Source organism: Chiloscyllium plagiosum, unplaced genomic scaffold (genome assembly GCF_037043375.1).
Source record: "Chiloscyllium plagiosum isolate Xiang-an unplaced genomic scaffold, Cpla_swu_hap1 HiC_scaffold_3, whole genome shotgun sequence".
Lineage (NCBI taxonomy): Eukaryota > Metazoa > Chordata > Chondrichthyes > Orectolobiformes > Hemiscylliidae > Chiloscyllium > Chiloscyllium plagiosum.
Genome location: NW_028270141.1, coordinates 36,359,592 through 36,385,162, shown reverse-complemented (window position 1 = coordinate 36,385,162; position 25,571 = coordinate 36,359,592). Strand labels below are relative to the sequence as shown.

General features: G+C 42.3%; 1 protein-coding gene across 3 annotated transcripts in view; it reads right to left on the bottom strand.

Annotated features, from left to right (window-relative positions):
• The window catches only part of lrrc1 (leucine rich repeat containing 1), a 187,640-nt gene that overhangs the window by 137,867 nt on the left and 24,202 nt on the right, over window positions 1-25,571 (bottom strand). For all 3 annotated transcript variants that reach the window (XM_087978426.1, XM_043679493.2, XM_043679501.2), the window contains exon 2: window positions 40-157. In XM_087978426.1, the coding sequence (XP_087834552.1) occupies window positions 40-157 (118 nt within the window). The remainder of the gene's footprint in view (window positions 1-39; window positions 158-25,571) is intronic.

Here is a 25,571-nt window from a genome sequence, read left to right as displayed (position 1 = left end):
AGTATCATTAAAAGTAAAAACCTCATTCTTATAAATTACCATTTCGAGACAGATCCAATTCGACTAACAGCATGAAGTTTGCTATTTCTGGAGGAAGTCGCTGGATTTCGTTGTCACTTAGTCCAAGTTTTCGTAACTTCACCAGTTGGAAAAATGGCTGAAATGAAAAAGAAAGTTCTGGATAATTTGAAAAGGCAAACAAAACTGCAACCAATAAAAGTATTGCAAGCTTTTGTACCCAAATCAGCAAACTTTCAAAACCCCTAAAGTTGACAACTTTTTTGGGTTTTGGACAATATAAATGGAAACTGCTTGGCAATGACTGCTAGTTAATTAACATGAGAAGGTCACCTTTCTTCCTTCATTGACCATATTTATTGTATCAAATTAATTTATGCCGCTGACCTTTTGCTAGCAGGCAAGCATTCTAAATTACCTATTCACACATGAACTAACCAGTTTCTCTAAAATCTTCTCAACAGACTTAAAGATCTAGTGTCCTGATTTAATATAAACAAAACATTTAACTGAACATGGTGGCTGCCCACTACATCTTGATCAATCAAAACAAACCAAAAATTGCTTTTCGTCGGTCAGAAGTCTGTGCAAATAGACTTTGTTTTTAAGTTACTCATTGAATTAAGAGCATAAGACAGCTAATGTTGGACACAAACTGTAACAGGCACTACATGAAATTGTTCAAACTTGACAGCTGTGCCCTCAGTCAGTGCTGGTAAACTCTCAGTCTGATATACACTAAGAAGCTCTACTCAGCTACACCTGTAACAGCATCAAGAACTGAAAATGAAAATCCCTCAGCAATTCTTGCGTTCATACAATACTTAATCCTTTTGAAGTTCAAGCAAGTTATTTTATAATAGCAGACCCCACCACACCTGGTTATAATGATCAAAATAATGGTGGATACCTAATCATAAAACCATCAAGTTTGACCACACAAACCACAGTAAATGTAATTGCACAACAATTTCAGGGAGCAAAGAGAGAAAAACAAATCCGTTGGTTCACAAATACTTGCCATCTTTTGGAGTGAAATCAAGCATAGTGAGCACCCAAATCAAACTCCCAACAATAAACTGGTTCCTTACAAGCGTATCACTACTTTAGGAAGCTCGGTCTCAATTTGCTATTATTGGCAACACAAGCCAAAAATAATATATAATAGACACAAACACATGAATTTAAACCGTAATATTTTCTTTTCACCTTGTATTTAATTTTTCCTGAAATTCTCTGTCTGCTGAAATCCAATATATTCTTGGCCTGTCAATTTTTTTTTATTTTACCTTGTATGTGACATCTCCTTTACCATTTTATGGGAACATAAGAACAGCCATGGGCTATTCAGCCCATCACACCTGCGTTGCCATTTAATTACACAATGGCTGTTCATTCACCTCAACATAACTTTTCCACGCTATCGCCACATCTCTTGATGTCATTAGTCTCCAAAAATCTGTTGATTTCTATCTTAAATATGTTCAATCAGTAAGCTTCTACAGCACTCTGTTATACAGAATTCCAAACATTTGTCATCAAGTCAAAATATTCTTCATCTCAATTTTAAATAGCCCAGCCCTCATCCTGACAATCATATCTCCTCTAGATACATCTTTTGTTTCTTTCTTTGTCCTATTACCATTCCCTTTAGCCTGCAAAAGCCACTGCCTTCTACCTTATTGCAGTCTTTCCCTTTGTTCTTTGCTTTGTTGTGAAAGCTTTGATTACATAAATACAAGAGCGTTTAACATCAAAAGTGGCTAAATCTGACGAAATGCCATTGGAGATTTCAGAGGGTTAGTAAAAAGCAGTGCTTAATTTTTAAACACGAAAATGATTTGTGTTTAATGGATTTTTGGTGCATTTAATTTCAGAGCTATCAATGAAACAATTAATCCTTTATGTCAACAGGCTGTGTTAACTAGCAAACTGCCAAATTAAAACAGCAAAAATGTACATTACTCATCTGAATATCTCTGTCAAATTCACTGCATGAAAACCAATTATCATCCCATTCAATTTTGAAGTCTTGTTTATTCAAGTATGATGCTAGATGTCTCTTCATTTCTCTTTCACTAATTAATAGATGACACCACATCTGTATTCTAATCTGGATCATAAACAGACATCATGCATGGCTAGAAAATTTGAGTACTGCACAAGACAACGATAAAACTACATTATTTGTCTATACAAAAAGCATGATAACAGGGAAAAGAAAAATTGAGGAATTTAGAGTTGTGTTCACTGCAAAACCGCTGGAAAGAAATATTTTTTCACAGAGGGCTAATCAGATTAGTTTTCACTGGTGTTTAGAGAATTTAAAAGACCATAATTCTGACATTATATAGTGCAAGATCAGCTTTCAAGATCCAACACTTTCATTTGAAATTACTCTCTCCATTATTCTGACAATGTTTTCTTGTTTCAAGTTAAACACTCCAGTTCTCTTGCCAGGCACTAATAGGGGATATATCAGATATTTCCGATGATACCAGAAATAAATAGGTACACATGATCAGAAAGCCCAGGTGTCTCATGAAAACAAAAAAGGCTAAGGGATGATCTACTAGAGATCTTTAAAATTGTGCAAGGTTTTTATAAAGTGTACAGACGGAATGTCTCCTTTTGTCGAGAACAGCAGAAGAAGACATCAAGAAAAGTAGTCACTGAGAAATTTAAAAGGGAACTCAAAAGAAATCTTTCATCCAAAGAATAGCAAAAACATAAATTATAAATCACAGGGATTATTTGAAGCAGATATAATGCTTAAATTTAAGAAAAAAATAAGATGAGCCTATGCAGAGAAGGGAATAAATATTTACAATGGGACATTTAGATACAAAAAGATTTAGATGCAAGTGAACATGAACCCCAGCATGGACTTGTTGGGCTAAACAATCTATTTCTGCAACAGAAATCCATTGTGAAATAAATTAGTTAATACTTTTGTCAAAAAGGATGTGAGGATTTCAGATAACAGTGCTCAATTCAGAGTATTTTAGAGTGCAAACAAAAACAAAAACAGGGACAATGGAGTGAAAGAGCGAAATCCGTTTGAATATATTCCACTACTACAATAATCTCTTTACTATTTAAAGTCTTCTGCACAAAATGAGGCCTGATTACACCACACTTACAGGAGTTATACTCGAGAGGGTTCATGGTCAGTAAACAAAAAAAAAAATTCTGTCAAGACCTTAACTTTAGAATGATATCAACCAGTGATAATCCATCCAAGCATTAAAGTACATTTTATCCACATTAACAAGAGATGCAGTTAATATAGCAGTAAAGGATGAAGCAGGAATGATACTGGATAGGATAAAAGGACATAAAGAAGTGCACTCAAAGTAGAAAAGTCACTCAATCCAAATGAATGAATCCTAATTTGTTGATGAAATATGCATTGAAATTTGTGGAAAACGCAGCACAATTTTTCAAGACTCTTCTAGGTTGGAGGACAGTGCCAAAAGGACTAAACGATCACAGGTATTAAAGATGTGATCTCTTTTTAAAAAAAAGGTCAAAGCGGATTTAAACTAAAGTGGGGGGGAGAGACAGGGACCCAGGGAGATAGTCAGGAAAGAGATCAGTCTGAGACAGGTACAGTTGAGAACAGAAGCAAGTCAAACAGTCAGGGCAGGGAGGGACAAAGCAGCGAACAAGGTAGGACTGATAAACTAAACTGCATCAACTTCAATGCAAGAGGCCTAACAGGGAAGGCAGATGAACTCAAGGCATGGTTAGGAACATGGGTCTGGGGTATCATAGCAATTACAGACAATTGGCTCAGGGATGGACAGGACTGGCAGCTTAATGTTCCAGGATACAAATGCTATAAGAAAGGGTAGAAGGTCTCACGGAGGGCGGGACGGAGGACGAAGGGCAGGACAGAGGGCGGGGCGGGGCAGGGGGGCAGAGAGGAGAGGGAATGGCATTTTGGATTAGGGATAGCATTACTGCAGTACTTAGGGAAGAATATATCCAGGCAAGTTATTCAGGTGAAACTGAGAAATCAGAAAGGGATGATCATCTTATTGGGATTGTATTATAGACCCCCTAAAAGTCAGAGGGAAATTGAGAAACAAGTTTGTAAGGAGATTTCAGTTAGGGGATTTTAACTTTCCAACCATAGACTGGAACTGCCACAGCACTAAGGATTTAGATGGAGAGGAATTTGTTAAATGTGTACAAGAAAATTTTCTAATTCAGTATGTGCACATACCTACAACAGAACATGCAAAACTTGACCTACTCTTGGGGAATAAGGCAGGATAGGTGACTGAGGTGTCATTGGGGGAGCACTTTGGGGCCAGTGACCAGAATTCTCTTAATTTTAAAACAGTGATGGAAAAGGACAGACTGGATCTAAAAGTTGAAGTTCTAAGTTGGAGGAAGGCTAATTTTCAAAATATTAAGCAAGAACTTTCAAAAGCCGATTATGGGCAGATGTTAGCAGGTAAAAGGACAGCTGAGAAATGGGAAGCCTTCAGAAATGAGATAGCAAGAGTCCAGAATCAGTATATTCCTGTCAGTGTAAAAGGAAAGGCTGGTAGGTGTAGGGAATGCTGGATGATGAGAGAAATTCAGGGTTTGGTTAAGGAAAAGAAGGAAGCATACGTCAGGTATAGACAGGATAGATCAAGTGAATCCTTAAAAGAGTATAAAGGCAATAGGAGTATCCTTAAGAGGGAAATCAGGTGGGCAAAAAGGGGATATGAGATTGCTTTGGTAAATAGGGTTAAGGAAAAGCCAAAAGGAAGTTATTAAATACATTTAGGACAAAAGACTTAACTAGGGAGAGAATAGGGCCCCTCAAGGATCAGCAAGGTGGCCTTTGTGTGGGACCACAGAAAATGGGGGAGATACTAAATGAGTATTTTGCATCAGTGTTTACTGTGGAGAAGGACAGTACATGGAAGATTTACAAATTAGGGAAATAGATGGTGATATCTTGAAAAATGCCCCTATTACAGAGGTGGTGACGCTGGATGTCTTGAAAGGTAGATAAATCCCCAGGACCTGATCAGGTGTACCCTAGAATTCTATAGGAAGCTCAGGAGGTGATTGCTGGGCCGCTTGCCGAGATATTTGTATCATTAATAGTCACAAGTGAGGTGCCAGAAGACTGGTGATTGGCTAACGTAGTACCACTATTTAAGAAAGGTGCTAAGGACAAGCCAGGAAACTGTAGACTAGTGAGCTTGACATCGGTTGCAGCCAAGTTGTTGGAGAGAACCCTGAGGGACAGGATTTACTCATATTTGGAAAGGCAAGGACTGATAAGAGATAGTCAACATGGCCTTGTGCATAGGCAATAATGTCTCATAACCTTGATTGAGGTTTTTGTAGTACAAAAAGGATTGAAGGAAGAAAGAGGGGTGGACGTGATCTATGTGAACTTCAGTAAGGCGTTCGACAAGGTTCCCCATGGGAGACTGGTGAGCAAGGTTAGATCTCATGGACTACAGGGAAAACCAGCAATTTGAATACAGTACTGGCTAGAAGATAGAAGACAAAGGGTGGTGGTGGAGTGTTGCTTTTCAGACTTGAGGCCTGAGAGCAGAGGAGTGCCACAAGGATTAGTGCTGGGTCCACTACTTTTCGCCAAGAATATAAATGATTTGCATGTGAACGTAGGCGGTATAGTTAGTAAGTTTGCAGATGACACCAAAATTGGAGATGTAGTAGACAGTGAAAAAAGATTTCCTCAGATTACAATGGGATCTTGAACAGATGGGCCAATGGGCTGAAGAGTGGCAGATGGAGTTTAATTTAGATAAATGCACGGTGCTGCATTTTGGAAAAGCAAATCAGAGCAGGAGTTATACACCTAAAGGTAAGGTCCTGGGGAGTGTTGCTGAACAAAGAGACCTTGGAGTGCAGGTTCATAGTAGTCCCTTGAAAGTAGACAGGACAGTGAAGAAGGTATGCTTTCCTTTCTTGGTCAGAGTACTGAGTATAGAAATTGGGAGATCATGTTGCGGCTGTACTAGACATTGGTTAGGCCACTTTTGGAATATTGTGTGCAATCCTGGTCTCCTTCCTGTCGGAAGGATGTTATGAAACTGAAAGGGTTCAAAAAGATTTACAAAGATGTTGCTAGGGCTGGAGGATTTGAGCTATAGGGAGAGGCTCAATAGGCTGGGCCTGTTTTCCCTGGAGCATTGGAGGCTGAGGTTAATAAATCGTGAGGGGCATGGATAGGGTAAATAGACAAAGTCTTTTCCCTGGGGTTGGGGAGTTCAGAACTAGAGGGCATAGGTTTAGGGTGAGAGGGGAACGATATAAAACAGACCTAAGGGGCAACCTTTTCATGCAGAGGGTGTTGCATGTATGGAATGAGCTGCCACAGGAAGTAGCGGAGGCTGGTACAATTGCAACATTTAAAAGACACGTGTATGAGTAGGAAGGGCTTAGAGGGATATGGGCCAAGTGCTGGCAAATGGGATTAGACTAGATTGGGATTTACCTTCTGCCAGCCACGAGGGAGATTACATCAGCATATTGCTTTATTGAAATGAAAACAAACCTCTGTCATCTTAATAATTAATCTGGTTTTACATCATGACTGCTTTTGGGACATTAAAATGTACACTTTGGTTCCTGGGTTCACTGACAAAACAGTTATGCTTGAAAATGTAATTTGCCACAAATGAAAGGATGCTACAGAAACAGAACTTTAGACTTTCTTTTCACATGCTGGGCATTTTACCTAACTCAAGAGTAGAGTTTTGGATTAAATGGGCTTTCCATGACTAAGACGACATTTTTCAGTGGTTTAACATTGTGAATGGATTAAAATAGGCAAAGATTGGCAATCAAAATGTTCACTCACAACTGTTAGACTCAATCCAATGCTTACCATGTTGGCTATCCATTATCTGTTTCTTGCTCTTCAAGTTTCATCTGTACGTCAGTGGCAAAATTTCCAATCAGTCAAATGTTGTTAGTTTAAGTTCTACTTCAAGAACTTGGGAGAATAACCTAGGTTGCACTTTCAAGGTCAAGCTTTTAGAGATAATAAACTGATAATAATAATAAACTGATAATAATAAAATAAGCCTGTCTACTTTCTCATAAAATGTAAAAAAATTGCACTACACTATTTTGAAGAAGAGGAGAATTTGCTTCTGGCCAATACTTAACCCTCAGTCAGTACAGAAAAAAAGACTACCGAGTTATTATCTGACTGCTGTTAGAGGGATGCTACTGAGTGCAACTTATCTGTTACACTTCCGATATTACCAGTAACTATACTTGGAAGTACTTTATTACCTATAAAACATGTTGGAGGATCCTGAGGTTGTAAAGTGCTGTAGAAATACAACTTATGCTCAATTTCTGTCTTTCACAATTCAGCGAAGCTCACCAGCTTATACTGGCTCCTGACCCTTGAATATTTTAAACTTTTGTTCCTCACACTCAGATTTTAGTCCCTTCCTCACCTGTGACATTCTGTACATCGCCCATTCCTTTCAATACACTTTTGTGTTTTTGTTTGGCAAGACCCTAATCTCTAATTATTTCACTGCACCCTTCTACCTACCATTTTTCTATTAAGATCTTCTCCAAAACCCACCCCTCAGACCAAGCTTGTCCTGTTTCCTCCTTTTAATTGGCATTCATTTTGGCCTGCTTACATTTTCATGAAGCACAAACACATTACTCTGTAGCTGTGTTGATTAGATTGCAACAAGACCATGATAAACGTCAAACTACAAAACTAGTCTCTGACAAGTCGGGACCAATCCTGCAGAAAATTTACCAGTTTGTTCATGCTTTACAATTATAATGCATTCTATTTTCTTGAAGGATTAGATATTGCTTATCCAAACCAAAAGAAAACTGCACAAAGCATGTTCTGAAGCCCTTCAAATCAATCAAAATGGACTTTCTTCAAAAGTGTAGATAAAGGTTTAAAAATGATGGCAGTGAATGAAAACATTAGGGACATCAATAGCAAGGTTTTCGGCAGAAAATAGCTACTGAACTCAGATGCAAAACAAAGAAATCATACACATGGGGCTGAATTATTAGTACAGAACCTTTTGAAGGATGCCCTATTTTCAATTATTGGCAGAGAATACCATGACGAGTGATGCAGAACCAGCTTCCGTCACTTCATAGATCACATTTCTTTGTCATGTCTGATGTATGTTATTTTACAGTAATACATATTATGGTCCTTGAAGCTAAAAAGTAAAAACAAAAGCATTGCCTTACGATTTATAGGAGTGACCTTGCAATATTACTGAGTCTTTAGCCTTTAAAATATGGATGCTAAGATAAAGATTCAATATACAGACAATAAGACAAATGAAGTGGTACTCGAGATTGCAAGAGCAAACAAAGTTCTTAAAAAGTGTAGTTGAACAACAACCATCACAGAGATGTTGCAGACAAACTACAGTGGGAGAGAGAGGATGGCACGAGATGAACAAGTTGTGGAATACCATGGCAGCAGATCACCAGGCAAGAGTAGCTAAAAGCAGCAGCAGCAGCAAGAGGAGTTAGCTTTCAGCAGTAGAACCCACAGTTCTAGCTCACTAAATGCAGTCGGGATATGTGGATTATACCTTCCGTCAAGGTTTAATATTACTACAGTTCAGATTTAAATTCAATCTTAGATACAAACTGTAGTAAAATATGATTCGTAGATGCCGGTGTTGGACTGGGGTGTACAAAGTTAAAAATCACACAACACTAGGTTATAGTCCAACAGGTTTAATTGGAAGCACACTAGCTTTCAGAGCGACGCTCCTTCATCAGGTGATTGTGGAGGGCTCGATCGTAACACAGAATTTATAGCAAAAATTTGCAGTGTGATGTAAATTCAGTGTTACGATCGAGCCCTCCACAATCACCTGATGAAGGAGCGTTGCTCCGAAAGCTAGTGTGCTTCCAATTAAACCTGTTGGACTATAACCTGGTGTTGTGTGATTTTTAACTTTGTAGTAAAATAGTTATGCTTATAAAACTATCAATAAGATACTGGCAATTTTTTAAAAAGTGTGCTAAAAGGAATAGTTCAGGAAAATGCACAATAAATCGATTTTAAAAGAATCAAATCTGAAATCACATCATCCCACCCTTCTCCCCCAATTATTTCCGAATGGCATTTCTACTGCACTAAACATGTCAGTTATAGATTTCCAAGATTTTTAAAAAATTTATCCTGAAATCACAGCAGAAGGAATGATGATAACATGCAAGACTTCAGTGCTAAAATACTACGAGAATTGACACTAATGATGTACAATATAAAGTTTATATAGATTTGTAAAGTAACTGAAATTCTAACTGAGGCAGGGAATTCAACACTAAGACTGAATAAGAAAAGATATTACTGATGTTCTGTTGTCAACCCTGATGAATGTTTCCCAGCTATTGATGACAAAAATAAATTCAGCCATTTGTTACAACTTCCAGTTGCATTGCACTGGCCTGCTGAGAAGCAACAAGTGACCTGATCTGGTGGTAAAATCTCAGTAATATCATACATCCATACTCAAGCTGAGCCTTTGCATTTGCACAAAAATAATCATATATCAATGCCATAAATAACCTCGTTCATCAATATAACTAAAGCTTTATCATCTATGCATGTAGAAAATCAAGACGACATTGGAAAAAAAAGAAAGCTTAGCATACTCAGCATAGCATTATCTGCAAAATAATGCCCAAAACAGAAGGGTATTTAATAATAATCAAGGAAAATGTGACACATTCACAAGTCACAGCACGGGGTGTTTTCAATCCTTCTCAATAATACGAGGTAACAAATCTGATTTTACTGATGAATTTCAAGCCTAAAGTGGGGTACCCTTTATCCACATTGACTACAACTATCTTGCATAGAGTAAAACAAAATTTAAGCATGTAATTCAAGGAAGTTATCTTGGTCAACATTTACAAAACACCTGGATTTTATCAAGACAGAGTTAGAACATTGGACTGTCAGCTCTTCCCCAAAATAGGGAACAGGCAGCTTTCTGGTTTGAAAATAAAAAACTTGACAAGAATTAAAGTGCTAGAAACTACATCAAGGCACTCTAATAAATATGAAATTGGCAACATTATTACCGCCAAGTGTTAGAATCTCAGATACTATCCTTTAGAAGTCCCAACATTCATCATTCAACCATTCTCCAACTCTGCACCTGAACCGAGTACTTTTTAATCTGTGGAACAATGAGGCAGATAACGTTGATTCTACAGATGAAGGAAGGGCAAGTGGTCATGAGACAGAATATGTAATATTCAATAAGCTCGGTGTTGGCATTGGTCGATTGATACGAAGCTTCACTGACAAGACACCAGATAAAACCAAGGAGACAGTCAATTAAATGAGAAACTTTTAGCAGCAAAAGCAAAGCAGTCAATCACTTCAAACAAAAATAATCTGAAAACCTTCTGAAGAATATTGGCAGTAACAACTGCTGCCAAGAACATAAAGGAAAAACAAGTTAGAAAGGTGACTTCTTTTAAACAAACCGGAAAAGAGAAATTGATGTCAGTTAAGGCAAAATTATCCTTTAGGGTATTTCCCAACAGTTACACTGAAAGCAGGACAGTTTCCAATATGTTTGAATTGAGAGAATCTTGAAATATAATGGGTTCTTTCACAACTGGTTCAAATTTCATAAAAAAAATGCAACTAAAAAAAAAATGAGTATTTGCAAAGTAGATTCAGAAATGTTGCCAAGTGCCAACTCTCTCTCCCCTCAGATGCAGCTTCACTCAAGTTGTTCCATCATTTTCTGTTTTATTGGGCTTCCAGCATCAACTGTATTTTGGTCTCATTCCACCAATAACGGTGCTTTAAAGATTATTCATAAGTCCAAGGGTCTTACCAAGGACTCAGAAATCATTGATCTTTGAAAGAGGCATACCCAAATCCTATAAAATGGATATACAATGTTGCATTACAATTGTGAATCTTTAGTCTTTGAAGTATAAAATCTCAATCTGATTCACTGGGCCTCACTATGCAAAGTAAGAATTATCGTGTTAGTTATTTTTATTCCCCGACTATCCTAGGGTTATGGACTGTTGCCCAAAATGTACAGTTAATGGGCATATGTTTCTTGTTACTGGTATCCATTGTCAGACGATGAAACGGAGCCACTGCCCTTATTATAAAATTAATTGTTCTGGACACTTGATCAAAAACAGCCATTCTTCTCAACACACCTATAATTCAGAAGGGATGAGGAACTTCAGCTATAAGGATAGAAAAATCAAGCACCTTCTCCTTGTAACACAGAAGACTAAGGGCTAATTTACAACACATTGTATTGAGCATAACAACATCCCAAGGTGGTTTATGACAGAAAAAAATTAGAAAGCATAATTAAATGTTGTTCTTAACATGACGTTTTGTGGCTCAAGAACCAAAAGTTTGGTTTAAGAAGTTGGTGCATCTTAAAAAGAAAACAAGGTAGAGAGATTTAGGATGAGAAATCCAGAGTTGAGTGCTTTGAAGGCATGGTCACCAATAGAGGAGGGATTAAATTAAGACTGTTTAAGAAGCCAGAATCAGAACCATAGACGTAATGCTAGAAATTTAGATTCGAGGAGATTAAAAAGATACACAAGACCGTGGAGAAATTTGCAAATGCTGTAGAGACATTGTATAAACAAAAGCTGAAGTAGTCAATTCAACAACAGGGGTGATGAGTGAAAGAGACTTAGCTTGAGTTAGAACAAGGGCAGCAGAGTTTAGAGAACTAAATTTACAGAGGGTAGAACTTGGAAGACCAGCCAAGAATGTTTTGGAATAAACAAATATATGGGTCACAAAGGCACAAATGCAAGTTTTACCAAATGAGGTGAGGTGAGGTGAGGCAGAGTCAAGTGACACCAAGGAGGAAAGAGAACGTGAGGACTGCAGAAGCTAGAAAGTCTGGGTCTAACACTGAAAGGGTACAAGTTGGCAGTCTTTGTGATGGCACAGGAATAAACATCATGCAATACCCAGTGGGAATACAACTGTACTGCTTTCATAGGAATGTACAGAATCATTTGATGGAAAAAGAAAAGTTCTCCTTCTGACATCCTTGCAGTTGAATGAAAGAATGATAATGGAATTGATGACAATGTGGCTATCAATCTCCAATCGTTTAATCTATAACATACCCACATGAATTGCACATAAACTGCATCTACATGTAGACAGATAGTGGGCATAAATTGAATGAAAATTTGCTCCCATATAAATATACACAGGATGCAACTACAACCGTTAGGTTAGCAGAACGAGAAATGTGCAACCAAGTTACAGAAAGTGTTCCGAAATTTCCAAAGTTCTGAGGTTCCAAAGCAATCTTTTCCCCTCGCACAGTACATCATGTTTCATGTTCCTGATACACTGCATTGCCCCAGCTATAATTTTCTGAAAGAAGTCTATCTAATTTGCACCTGTGCAACCAAAACAGTTACATCCTGTAAATTATTGTCTTTTGTCACAGACAGGTGAATGGATTGCAAGACTTGCGCAAAAGACAAATAAAAAGTTCCAACTGCAATTCACTGTCTGTAGAAGTGACCATTCACAGTGCCACTGACCCCTTTGTGTGCTTCTAAGGTTTGATTATCATGGCTAGATCACAAAATGCAACAATAAGGCAACTAATTATATTAATTACCTGTGACTGAAATCTTTCATAATATTATAAATCTAACAACTTTTTGAACACTTAAGTTTATGGCTTATGGTGAGACGGAACTTGAAGCTTTGGTGAGCTCAACAGTGGATGCAGAATACAATAAACACACTAGATTCTGCATAAATATAGCTGAACATCTGTAGATTGCTTATGAATCTTATTTCAAACTCTAAATGCTGTCCACTATCGTTGCTGCTTGGTACGTAAAATAGAGTCATAGAGATGCACAGGACGGAAACAGACCCTTGGGTCCAACTCGTCCACGCCAACCAGATATCCTCAATAAATCTAGTCCTATTTGTCAGCACTTGTCCCATACCCTTCTAACCCCTTCCTATTCATGTACCCATCCAGATGCCTGTTAAATGCTTGAAAGCCACTAGCTGTTGAGGCAGTGTCTCATGCACCAGGACTATAACCTGGTGCTGTGATTTTTAATTTTGTCCACCACAGTCCAAAACTGGCAACTCCTAATCACTTTTAAATGTTGTAATTGGACAAGCCTCCACCTCTTCCTCTGGCAGCTCATTCCATACATGTACCAACCTCTGCGTGAAAAAGTTGCCCCTTAGGTCCCTATCAAATCTTTCCCCTCACACCCTCATCAAATGTCCTCTGGTTGTGGACTCCCCCATCGCAGGGAAAAAGACCTGTATAAGGTCACCCCTCAGCCTCTGACATTCCAGGGAAAACAGCCTATTCAGCTTCTCCCTATAGCTCAAACCCTCCAAGCCCGGTAACATCCTTGTAAATCTTCTCTGAACCCTTTAAGTTGCACAACACCCCTCCTCTAGGAGGGAGACCAGAACTACACACAGTAATCCGATATTGGCCTAAACGTGTCCTCCCAACTCCTATACTCAGTGCTCTGACAAATAAAGGAAAACATACAAAATGCCTTCTTCACTATCCTATTTACCTGTGATTCCACTTTCAAAGAACTATGAATCTGCACTCCAAGGTCTCTTTGCTCAGCAACACTCCTCAGGAACTTACCATTGTGCATAAGTCCTGCCCTGATTTGCCTTTCCAAAATGCAGCACCTTCCACTTACCTAAATTAAACTCAGTCTGCCATTCCTTGGCCCATTGGCCCATCTGATCAGGATCCCGTCGTACTGAGGTAACCTTCTTCACTGTTCACTACACCTCCAATTTTGGTGTCATCTGCAAACTTACTAACTATACCTCCTATGTTCCCATGCAAACCATTTATATAAATGACAAAAAAAGAAGTGGACACAACACCGATCCTTGTGGCACACCGCTGATCAGAGGCCTCCAGTCTGCAAAGCAACCCTCCACCCTCTATCTTCTACTTTCGAGCTAGTTCGGTATCCAAATGGCTAGTTCTACCTCTATTCCATGTGATCAACCTTGCTAAACAGTCTACGATGAGGAACCTTGTCAAATGCCACACTGAAGTCCGTACAGATCACGCCCACTGCTCTACCCTCATCAACCTTTATTACTTCTTCAAAAAACTCAATCAAGTTTTGAGATATGATTTCCCACACACAAAGCCATGTTGACTATCCTTAATCAGTCCTTGCCTTTCCAAATGTGTAAATCCAGTCCCTCAAAACTCCCTCCAACAACTGTCTATAGTTCCCTGATTTTTCTTTACCACCTTTCTTAAATAGTGGAATCACGTTAGCCAACTTCCAGTCTTCTAGCACCTCACCTGCGACTATCGATGATCCAAATATATCAGCAAGGAGCTGAAGTGAGAGATGGCACAGGGCAGGGTGACACTAGGCACAGAGATACACAAGATGGCTGCTAAGCCATAAGTTGGCCACTTGACACACAAGATGGCTGTCAGACCACAATATGGAGAGAGACAGCAAAGCAAACACAGATACTGCCTGGGGCCACCTGGATGCCAGCACAATGCTCTCACAGCCTAGTTGATTAGTTTAAGGCGGGTGGGGGAGAGAATACACGAGTAGCATATACTGCCTGCCAAAGTGTCTGGGTCCAGCCAACACCTTGGATAGAAATGCTAACTGGATGATATGGACTCAATACAAAGTGCTATTAGCCAGGGCTGCAGGAAGACTGATTACCACCCAATACTGCAGTAATGGATTTCCATGCAGATGTTGAAATTGACAATGTCTGCGCTGAAACTGACAATGACTGCACCAAAACAATCAATGATTCTGCAATGTTTACAATAATTAAAGACAATAACCTCACTGACCTATTATATTACAAAATGTATAGAAGTATCTTGACAGGTGGAGAGAAGACTGGCAGCTGACCACTGTGCTGTTGTGTCTATCTCGCCCCAGAGCTTCATTATTTCCTTGTGCAATAAACTGTTGTTGAACCCAGACTCTGATTCAGAGGCTGATGATTTTCCCCAAAACAATTGGCGCTGCGAGCAGGGCTCTTATTAATGGTGCTATTGACAAAGGCCACAATCGGGGAGCCAGGATAAGAGCCAATTTGTACCTGCAAACGAGAAGAGTCAGACCGAGCCAAAGACACAGTTTAAAAGGTATACCAATTGTAGTGTCTAATTTGCTATAGTACTGAGTTAAAAAATGTAAGTGCATTTCTGTGGAGAATAAATGTTAACTGTTGTAAGAACCTGCTGCTTGTGCTGAAGCAGCCAGAGGACAAGGTAGTACCTGCCTCAAAACCCTGCCCTAAGGGTAGGCCCCCACACGATGGTTGGGATTTGAAGTGGGAATTGAGGCACCAAATGCACTAGGAGTTGTGAAGCACAAGTGGCAAAGTCAGGTAACATTGGACTCTGCAGGGGCAAACAACAAAGAGTCCAGTTAGAGGTTAAATTAAAAGTTGGGTGCTGTTTGTACTTGTAATTTCCAATGTCGTGAGGAAGAGGAGCTGATCACTCTGACCAAGAGCCAAACCTCAGCGGAGCGCACATTACCAAGGTGGGGAATGTGGACACTGAGAACCGTGATACCCTGTCAGTCCGTAGTAGAACAACAGAGCTTGAATAGTGGCGGTGGCCGGTTGGGTGAAGAGTCCCAACTGTTAGAGAGCACACCAGGTTAGAGGTAGGTTTCTGGGCCTACCAAGATGTGTTGGCTCAGTAGAGGTGGCCGGGAGGTAGAGGAGTCCCGGTAGAGAGCACACCCTGTTGAGCCAGCATTCCCAGCCAACTGGTTGGTACCAACTAATGGTGGTGCTGGGAGGGTAGAGCGGTCCCACTGATAGACAGCACACCTTGCTAGGAGGCTGCTACGGTCGTATGAACGGTGCTGGGACAGTATTATTGGTCGAGGGTAGAGAAGTCCCCACTGGCTTGAAACACTTTACTGTTGGTAGTATCCGGGGATACATAATCTGCTAAATGGCAGATGAAAGTTTTAAGGGGGATATTGCAGGTTCTCTTATTGAGAAATACAAGGCAGACAGACAGACAAAGTTTTGACAGAGCAAATGAAGAAAAGTAGATGGGATCCATCCCAGACATTAGCACAACAGAGACAGTGGATAGATAAACAGAAATGGAACACAACTAAAAAGATAGGGGTAACGGTAGCGTACCAATTAGCAGGCCTAATTGAACTAATGAGTGTTTCCACAAGTAGATGGAGAAAGGACCAGGGTTGAAACTTTATTGCTGGAACAGCACAGCAGGTCAGGCAGCATCCAGGGAACAGGAGATTCGACGTTTCGGGCACAGGCCCTTCTTCAGGAATGAGCAGAGAGTGTTCAGCAGGAGAAGATAAAAGGTAGGGAGGAGGGACTTGGAGGAGGGGAGTTGGAAATGTGATAGGTGGAAAGAGGTCAAGGTGAGGGTGATAGGTCGGAGTAGGGTGGAGGCGGAGAGGTCAAGAAGAAGACTGCAGGTCAGGAAGGCGGTGCCGGGCTGGAAGGATCCGGCTGAGACAAGGTGGGGGGAGGGGGGATGAAGAAGCTGGTGAAGTCCAAGTTCATCCCCTGCGGTTGGAGGGTTCCCAGTCGGAAGATAAGACGCTCCTCCTCCGACCGTCCCACTCCACCGAGGATATGCAGGTCATTGGACTCATCCACCGCCAAACCACAACAACCCGACGGTCGGAGGAGGAGCGTCTTATCTTCCGACTGGGAACCCTCCAACCGCAGGGGATGAACTTGGACTTCACCAGCTTCTTCATCCCCCCTCCCCCCACCTTGTCTCAGCCGGATCCTTCCAGCCCGGCACCGCCTTCCTGACCTGCAGTCTTCTTCTTGACCTCTCCGCCTCCACCCTACTCCGACCTATCACCCTCACCTTGACCTCTTTCCACCTATCACATTTCCAACTCCCCTCCTCCAAGTCCCTCCTCCCTACCTTTTATCTTCTCCTGCTGAACACTCTCTGCTCATTCCTGAAGAAGGGCCTGTGCCCGAAACGTCGAATCTCCTGTTCCCTGGATGCTGCCTGACCTGCTGTGCTGTTCCAGCAATAAAGTTTCAACTTTGATCTCCAGCATCTGCAGACCTCACTTTCTCCCCGGAGAAAGGACCAGGAACAAGTTAAAGAGCTGGAAGACAGAATGCAAGAGCTGGAGCTGGAGTTAAGAAGGGTGCACAAATATTCAGATGTGGATTCGCATCCTCTTTACGAGACCGCCCAGCAGGGACCAACTGCTCCCTCTGATGGACGAACCGTGCAGGAGTATAACTTAGCGCCAGTTACGAGAGGAGGAACAGACTTACAGCCCAAAGCAAATTATAAATCCTTCACCCCAGGAGAGGCGCAGTAAATTATGGCCTCCCTGGGCAAATTACAGCCCCGGAGCGCGAACACCAGGTTCTGGGAAGAGCTGGACAGTGTATGGGTCGGGCACCAACTGCACCAGAGAGACATACATCAGCTAGTCCGGACAGCTTGCCCAGCAGACAAATGGAGATGTCATAACAGCCAAGACTTATGGGAAAGATGGCAGACACATGCCGTCGCCCTTACAGCCAAGATAGATGCCCAGCAGGCGCCCTTCGCCAATTTTCAAGAGGAAATCCAGAGGGTGCTAGGAAATGCTCCCACAAACCAGAGCAAGATCACGACCACTAAGCAACTTAAAGGGGAAGGAGCGTCTGAGTATGGGGAACGATTATTTAGGGTCTATCAGGAATGCTCAGGGCAAGCGAACCCAGATCAGGGGAACCAAGCATTCATTCAAGCTTTTAGAGATAGGCTCTCTACTGCCGTCCAAGCCATCCTGAAAATGGAAGTAACAATGTCCCAGGATTATGATGATCAAGTTGAGTCGGCTAGCGGGGTGCAGGAGGCAGAAGCTCCTGCAATAAAGGTAAGACCTGACAAAGCAGCCTACCAGAATGAAAGAAAGATTGAGACACTTTGCTAGAGAATGTAGGGCCCCATAACCAGGGAGCAATGTAAAATACTGCAGCCATTGCAACAGAATAGGACACAGAAGCAGTATGCTGGAAAAAGGATTGGTTACCCCCAAACACCACAGGACCACAGGAGTCCCAAGGGCAGCACAGCTGACAACCAGCTGCCCCCATTCGTGAGGCTAATGGAGGGGAGAGAATTTATGCGCCCGCAGTAATAGGAGGGAGGAAATGGGAAATGCTAGTAGACACAGGAGTGGCCGTATCCATCACAAACCTACCATTACTCTACACAAAATGATTCACTTCACTGGGGTAGGAGGGGATAAAACATCAGCTTACCTAAGTGAAGCTACCCTCGTAGAAGTAAACTTTTCTATGTATGCCAAAATAACGATGGCACCATAATAGGCAATGATCTCATGAGAGAATGTAAAGTTCTTATGCCCAAACAGGACAGTCAAAAGACCAAGACTCGGAAACTTACGAGTCACCTTGAACCTATTAAAGTGGCTATAGTCACCAGTAGGGACTGGAACCTCAAAAAGGGGGGATTCTGAGCCATCTGCGTCTTGGCCCCCAGAGCATGGGCAGACACAAAAAGTTAGACACAGGTCTAGTTAACTTAGACCCCATAAGGGTATCTGGACCTAACCATAAGCCCCACTGGCAATACCCAATAAAACCTGAAGCAGAAAAAACAGTTGTTGAGATAGTGAAAGGACTAGTGAAACAGGGAATCCTGAAAGAAACCACAAGTACAACTAATTCCCCAAGGTGGCCAGTAATAAAGTTTAATGGGAGCTACAGACTCACCATTGATTATACAGGACTAAATAAGGTCACCCCCAAATTGCACCCCATTGTAGCAGACCCCCCACCATTTTAAATGGTATGGCCCCGGACACAAGGTTTTAACTGTTTTAGACATACCCAACAGGTTCTGGCCTATCCCATTACACCGAGTCCCAAAATAAATTCACTTTTACAGTAAGGGACAGGCAGTAGAGGTGGACCCGCCTGCCACAAGGGTTCCACAACAGCCCCACTATTTTTCCACAGGGTAATGAGTGACATTCTGAAGAGAGTAGATTTACTAGAGGGTAGCACTGCCCTCCAATATGTAAATAATATCCTAACTGCCTCAGAGTCTTGGTCAGGACACCAAGAAGCTTTATGTCTAGTGCTGCAGGAATTGGCAACCATAGGATCAAAGGTAAGCCCCACAGAGGCACAAATTGGCAAAAGACAAGTCCTATACCTAGGACACCTTATATCCCAGGGACTCAAAGAAATACCCAACGACCATAAGAAGGCAATCCAACAGATGCCATAACGTGCCACTGTCAGGGGAGTCAAAAAGGTCTTGGAGCTATTCAACTACAGTCAAAGCTTTGTACTCTAGTTCGCATAATTGGCTGAACTGATCCAGAGATTAATTAAAGGAGGCAAGCCCACCTGGAAACCTGTAACCTGGAAGCCAGAACAGGAGGAGACATACAGTCAGCTTAAAACTCAACTCATATCAGCCCCTGAGCTAGTGCTACCAAATCCCAGCAAAGATTTTCATATCCACTGTAATAACGAGGGAGGATGTTACTCCGCAGTGGTCACCTAAGACCATGGTAGCAGAAAGAGGCCCATAGGGTACTACCTAACTACAGAAGAGCCAGTAGTCACCAGGTTGCCCAGGTGCATAGCAGCCTTGGACTGTGCTGCTTGTGCCGTTAGGGTTAGTGAGCCTATAGTAATCAGAGGAAATGTCATCCTCCACACTAAACACGCCCTAATAGAGATACTAAACACAAGAAAACTGAGGACCGTCTCCAAAATAAGGGCAAAGTGGGAGGCAGTTCTTTTACCCCAAGTCAGTATGGTAATAGTTAGGGATACAGGAGAAAACCCAGCTCAGAGAATTCTAAACACAGAGGAATCACACAACGGGGTGGATATAGATGGGAGATGAAGATAGGGAAGAGTAAAGGATAACCTCCTAGACACAGCTGAGGAGACCTTCTTTATGGAGTCATGAAAATATGTAGCAGGGTTGCCCCAAACCATGGGCTATGGTAAATGATAAGTTAGAAACAGTTATGTCCGGAAGGATTGATGGATGTCAGTCTGCATAGGTAGCGGAACTGACCTATGTTCCAAACATAGGTCAGTTATATTTGACTCACCAAAGCACTTGAACAGCAAAGGGAAAAATCGTGAATATATATACGCACAGTCAATATGCCTTCGGTGTAGTCCATGACTACATGGTCGCATGAGGTAGAAGGCTCACCACCACAGGGGGAACCCCTAACAGACACCAATTAAGAATTCAGGCATGATTGCATGTCAGTGAACAGCCAAAAGAGGCTGCAGTAATAAAAATAAAAGCCCATCAAAAGGAGTTAGTAAGAGAGAGTTCAGGTTGGCTAAAATTCAAAGGAAACCAGGCAGCAGACTGAGCAGCTCAAAGCCCTAGAACAAGAAGACATTGACAAGGTTGCAACAGCCAGTATTGAATTAGCAAAAGACGTTATCCAAATTCAGCAGCTACATGAGGTCACCCTGCAGGAAACGAGAGAGAGAAATGGGAACTGCAGGGGGCATTCAAAGGGGAGGATGGTGTCTGGAGGTGAGCAGAAAAGATGGTAGCACCAGCATGTGTACATAACAGATTGCTTGAAGTGCACCACAGGCTCTCCCATACAAGTAGAGAGGCCGAGGGAGAGAGTGGTGACGGAAGACAATGGGAAGAGACGTGGCCAAGTACTGCCGCAGATGCACAGTTTGTGCACAACGTAACCAAGGGAGACCCATAAAAGTTAGGATGGGACACCAGCCCAGACCAACGGGACCCTGGAAACACCTTCAGATAGATTTCACAGGACTACTACCACCTACCAGTGGGAAAATGTACTGCCCGGTCAGCGTAGACCGGTTTATCCAGTAGGTAGAGGTATCCCTGATCAAAAGCTGCACTGCAACCACTGCAGCCAGAATATTAGCAGAGGTAATCTCGAGGTGAGCAGTACCCCTCCAAAACAACTCTGACCAAGGGACGCATTTAACAGGCAAAGTCATGAAGGCTGTCTGCCATTTATTCGGCATTAGACAAAAATTTCACATTCCCTATCACACCCAGAGCTCAGTGTTGGTAGAGAGAATGAATAGAATGCTTGAAAATACTTTAGCTAAGGTTATGCAAACCTCAGGCAGAACATGGGTTGAAGTGCTGCCAGCCATACTAGTGAAATTAAGAGCCACCACGAATCAGGCAACCAGGCTAACACTATATGAATTAATGACTGGGCAAGCAATGCAATTGCCAGAGACAAAAATCACAGGTGGTACTGATGTGGGTCCACTAAAAGACAAAATTTGATAGAATTAAGCTCCCAACTGAAAGGGATGCAGACATCTGTAGTTGATAAACAGAACAAAAAGGACAATGCAGAGGATTTCGAAATCTTGAGGTCCCAGCAGCAGGAAGTGCGTCCTGGGGTGAGCCCTGCCTGACAAACCAGGCTTTGCCCCAAAATGGAATGGGCCATATGACGTGGTAATAAGTGGGGACACCTGTGCCTGCATAGATATTAAAGGAAAAGGCACATGGAAGCACTGGACCCTATGACCAAACTAATATCATTGACCATTCCTCAGATGCAGACAGGAACAGCAGACAAGATGGTCATCCCAGAAGGATTACCAAAACCACAACACAACAGCAAACCACATAGAAGCACGACTGCACCTCCTGACAAAAACAAAGACTTTGACTGATTAGTACATAAGTGCAAAAACATACATACCTGTATGTATTTTACTGTGTTTAAGTGTTGCGACTGTCGGGACCATGTCAGGATTTAAAGATAATTACTTTTACAAAACCCACCTAAGTTTGCATGGGAACCAAGCTGTCGGCTACCCACAGGCACGATCAGTAGAATCCCTGTTTGTGGCCACCCCGGTGTGGACCCCTCATGACCTGTATACAGTAGACACCTCGGGAGTGTCATGTAAGGGGCAGATAGGAAAATACAAACAGGGATTCCAGGGTAGATCTGTGCACCAGGGCAGGACCACCGGCCCATGGGGCAAAGTCGCCCAGCCGAGGGAAGGGAAGACCCATTTAAAACCTGGTAATTACCCAATCTGTTTCATAGGGCAGGATGGGGATGAGTTTATGCCCTAGTTCCCAAAAATGACTTATGCGTCCAGAGACAGTGCACTTATCAGCACTGTACAGTCACCAGGGGACAGTTTACCTGCACCTGCAATGAATAGACATATTTGGATGTGACCGCGGCCAGACAATTCATATGTGGTCAGTGCAATAGCATTCATGTCACATGGACATACCCATTCGATACTTACCAGCTGGGGGGGAAAAAATCAGGGGCGACATGGGTGGACAGATAGACAGAAGAACAGGACAATATATGTTACCAAGCGGGCGAAGGCATTTGTTTATCTATTTAAGGGGACTTTCATGACAGACACCCCAGACCTCCCAAATCTGTTCGCGGTAGGACAATTGCATCCCTCAGTGTACCATGCCCCAGTAGGGGACATGTCCAGAGAAGGATAGTGACCCACTCCAACAGCCAGGGGGGTTCTGTGCTGACTGGCAAATCCCCACCACTTTAGGGTCATCATTAGAATATGGATTCTTAGGATTATTTTTTGGGGGGGCAGCAAAGATAGTCAGCGCCAAAAACCAAAAATTACCTTGTACGTGGCCAGACTATCACAGGCAATAATACCTCAAAAGCTCTGGAAATAATTAATACAGAGTTGGCTGAACTCAGACTCTACTCACAGCAGGCACATTACGCAGTGGATTATCAATTAGCACAGCAAGGGGGAGTTTGTACAATTATTGGTGACAAGTGTATTACCCATGTTATTGATGACTCTTAGAACATTACAGAAACAGTCAAGAATATCCAAGACGAGCTAGATAATTTTCGACAATGAGCCACAATTACAGACAGCTGGCTAAATTGGTTGATAGATAAACCTGGGGAACCCTATTTGGCACACGGAATAATTCACCTCATTGCACTCATGCTGGTATTCTGTGTGGGCCTCAGATGTTTAAAGCTCTGTTGTAAGGCGCTACCGACGAGAACTGTGCCAGCAGCGAGTGTCACCACGGAAGAGGCCCCAACGAAATTGGCACTCCATGATATCCCTCAGGAGGAGGAGAGATGACCGAACTCTACATGTAAATTAGGTGGTCTGCGGGAGATCTCCGAAATCACCTCTTTGACCACAAAAGGGGGAGAGAAGTGAGAGATGGTACAGGGCAAGGTAACACTAGGCACAGAGACACACAATATGGCTGCTGAGCCATAGGTTAGCCACTTGACACACAAGATGGCCGCCAGACCACAATATGGAGAGAGACAGCAGAGCAAACACCGATACTGCCTGGGGCCACCTGGATGCCAGCATAATAAACTAATCAACTAGGTTGTGAGTGTAAGGCAGGTGGGGGAGAGAATACACAGGAGTAGCATATACTGTCTGCCGAAGTGTCTGGGTCCAGCCAACCTTTAATAGAAATGCTAAGTGTTTGATACGGACTCAATACAAAGTGCTATTAGCCAGGGCCGCAGTAATCGTCCTTCTCAGGACGAGCGATTAGCACCCATTACTACAGTATTGGATTTCCACACAGCCGTTGAAATTGACAATGTCAGTTTCAGCAGAGACAACCACTAAGCTGAAGTGAACAAAGGCTGCGTTGGAACTGACAATGACATTTATCGAAACTATGATTCTGCAATGTTTACAATAAACAAACTATGTTTCAAAGGACCTATTATTTTATAAAATATATAAAAGTATCTTGACATGTGCTCCGGTGGAGAGAAAGACTTGCAGCTAACCCACTGTGCTGCGGGTATCTTTCTCTCCCCGGAGCTCCAGTATTTCCTTGTAAAATAAACTCTGTTGTTGAACCCAGACTCTGACGCTGGTGATTTTCCCCACAACAGGGACCAGCAATCACTTCTCCAGTTTCCCAGTGTTCTCGGGTACACCTGATCAGGTCTTGGGGATTCTTCCATCGTTATGTGTTTTAAGACATCCAACACCACTACCTAGAGTCATACAGTCATAGAGATGTATAGCATGGAAACAGACCCTTCGCTCCAACCCGTCCATGCCGACCAGATTTCCCAACCCAATCTAGTCCCACCTGTTTTCATATCCCTCCAAACTCCATCTATTCATATACCCATCCAAATGCCTCTTAAATGTTGCAATTGTACCAGCCTCCACCACTTTCTCTGGCAGCTCATTCCATTCACATACCACCCTCTGCGTGAAAAAGTTGCCTCTTAGGTCACTTTTATATCTTTCCCCTCTCACCCTAAACCTATGCCCTCTAGTTCTGGACTCCCCCACCCCAGGGAAAAGACTTTGCCTATTTATCCTATCCATGTCCCTCATGATTTTGTAAACCTCTATAAGGTCACTCCTCAGCCTTCAATGCTCCAGGGAAAACAGCCCCAGCCTGTTCAGCCTCTCCCTGTAGCTCAAATCCTCCAACCCTAGCAACATCCTTTAAAATCTTTTCTGAACCCTTTCAAGTTTCAAAACATCTTTCTGATAGGAAGAAGAGAATTGCACGCAATATTCCAACAGTGGCCTAACCAATGTCCTGTACAGCCGCAACATGACCTCCCAACTCCTGTACTCGATACTCTGACCAATAAAAGAAAGTATACCAAACACCTTCTTCACTATCCTATCTACCTGCATAACCACTTTCAAGGAGCTATGAACCTGCACTCCAAGGTCTCTTTGTTCATCAACAGTCCCTGCGACCTTACCATTATGTGTATAAGTCCTGCTAAGATTTGCTTTCCCAAAATGCAGCACCTCCCATTTATCCGAATTAAACTCCATCTGCCACTTCTCAGCCCATTGGACCATCTGGTCCAGATCCTGTTGTAATCAGAGGTAACCTTCTTCGCTGTCCACTACACCTCCAATTTTGGTGTCATCTGCAAACTTACTAACTATACCTTTTATGCTCACATCCAAACCATTCATATAAATGACGAAAAGTAGAGGACCCAGCACCGATCCTTGTGGCACTCCACTGGTGACAGGCCTCCAGTATGAAAACAAGCCCACCACCACCACGCTCTGTCTTCTACCTTTCAGCCAGTTCTGTATCCAAATGGCTAGTTCTCCCTGTATTCAGAGAGAACTTTGCTAACCAGTCTCACATGAGGAAACTTGTTGAACTGAAAATGTGTTGCTGGAAAAGCGCAGGTCAGGCAGCATCCAGGGAACAGGAGAATCGACGTTTCGGGCATAAGCCCTTCCTCAGGAATCTCTGATCTCCAGCATCTGCAGACCTCACTTTCTCCTCGAAACTTGTTGAACACCTTACTGAAGTCCATTCTGATTTTCCACTCACAAAGCCATGTTGACTATCCCTAATCAGCCCTTGCCTTTCTAAATACATATACATCCTGTCCCTCAGCCCAACACCAATGTCAGGCTCACTGGTCTATATTCCCTGGCTTGTCCTTACCCCCTTCTTAAACAGTGCAACCAC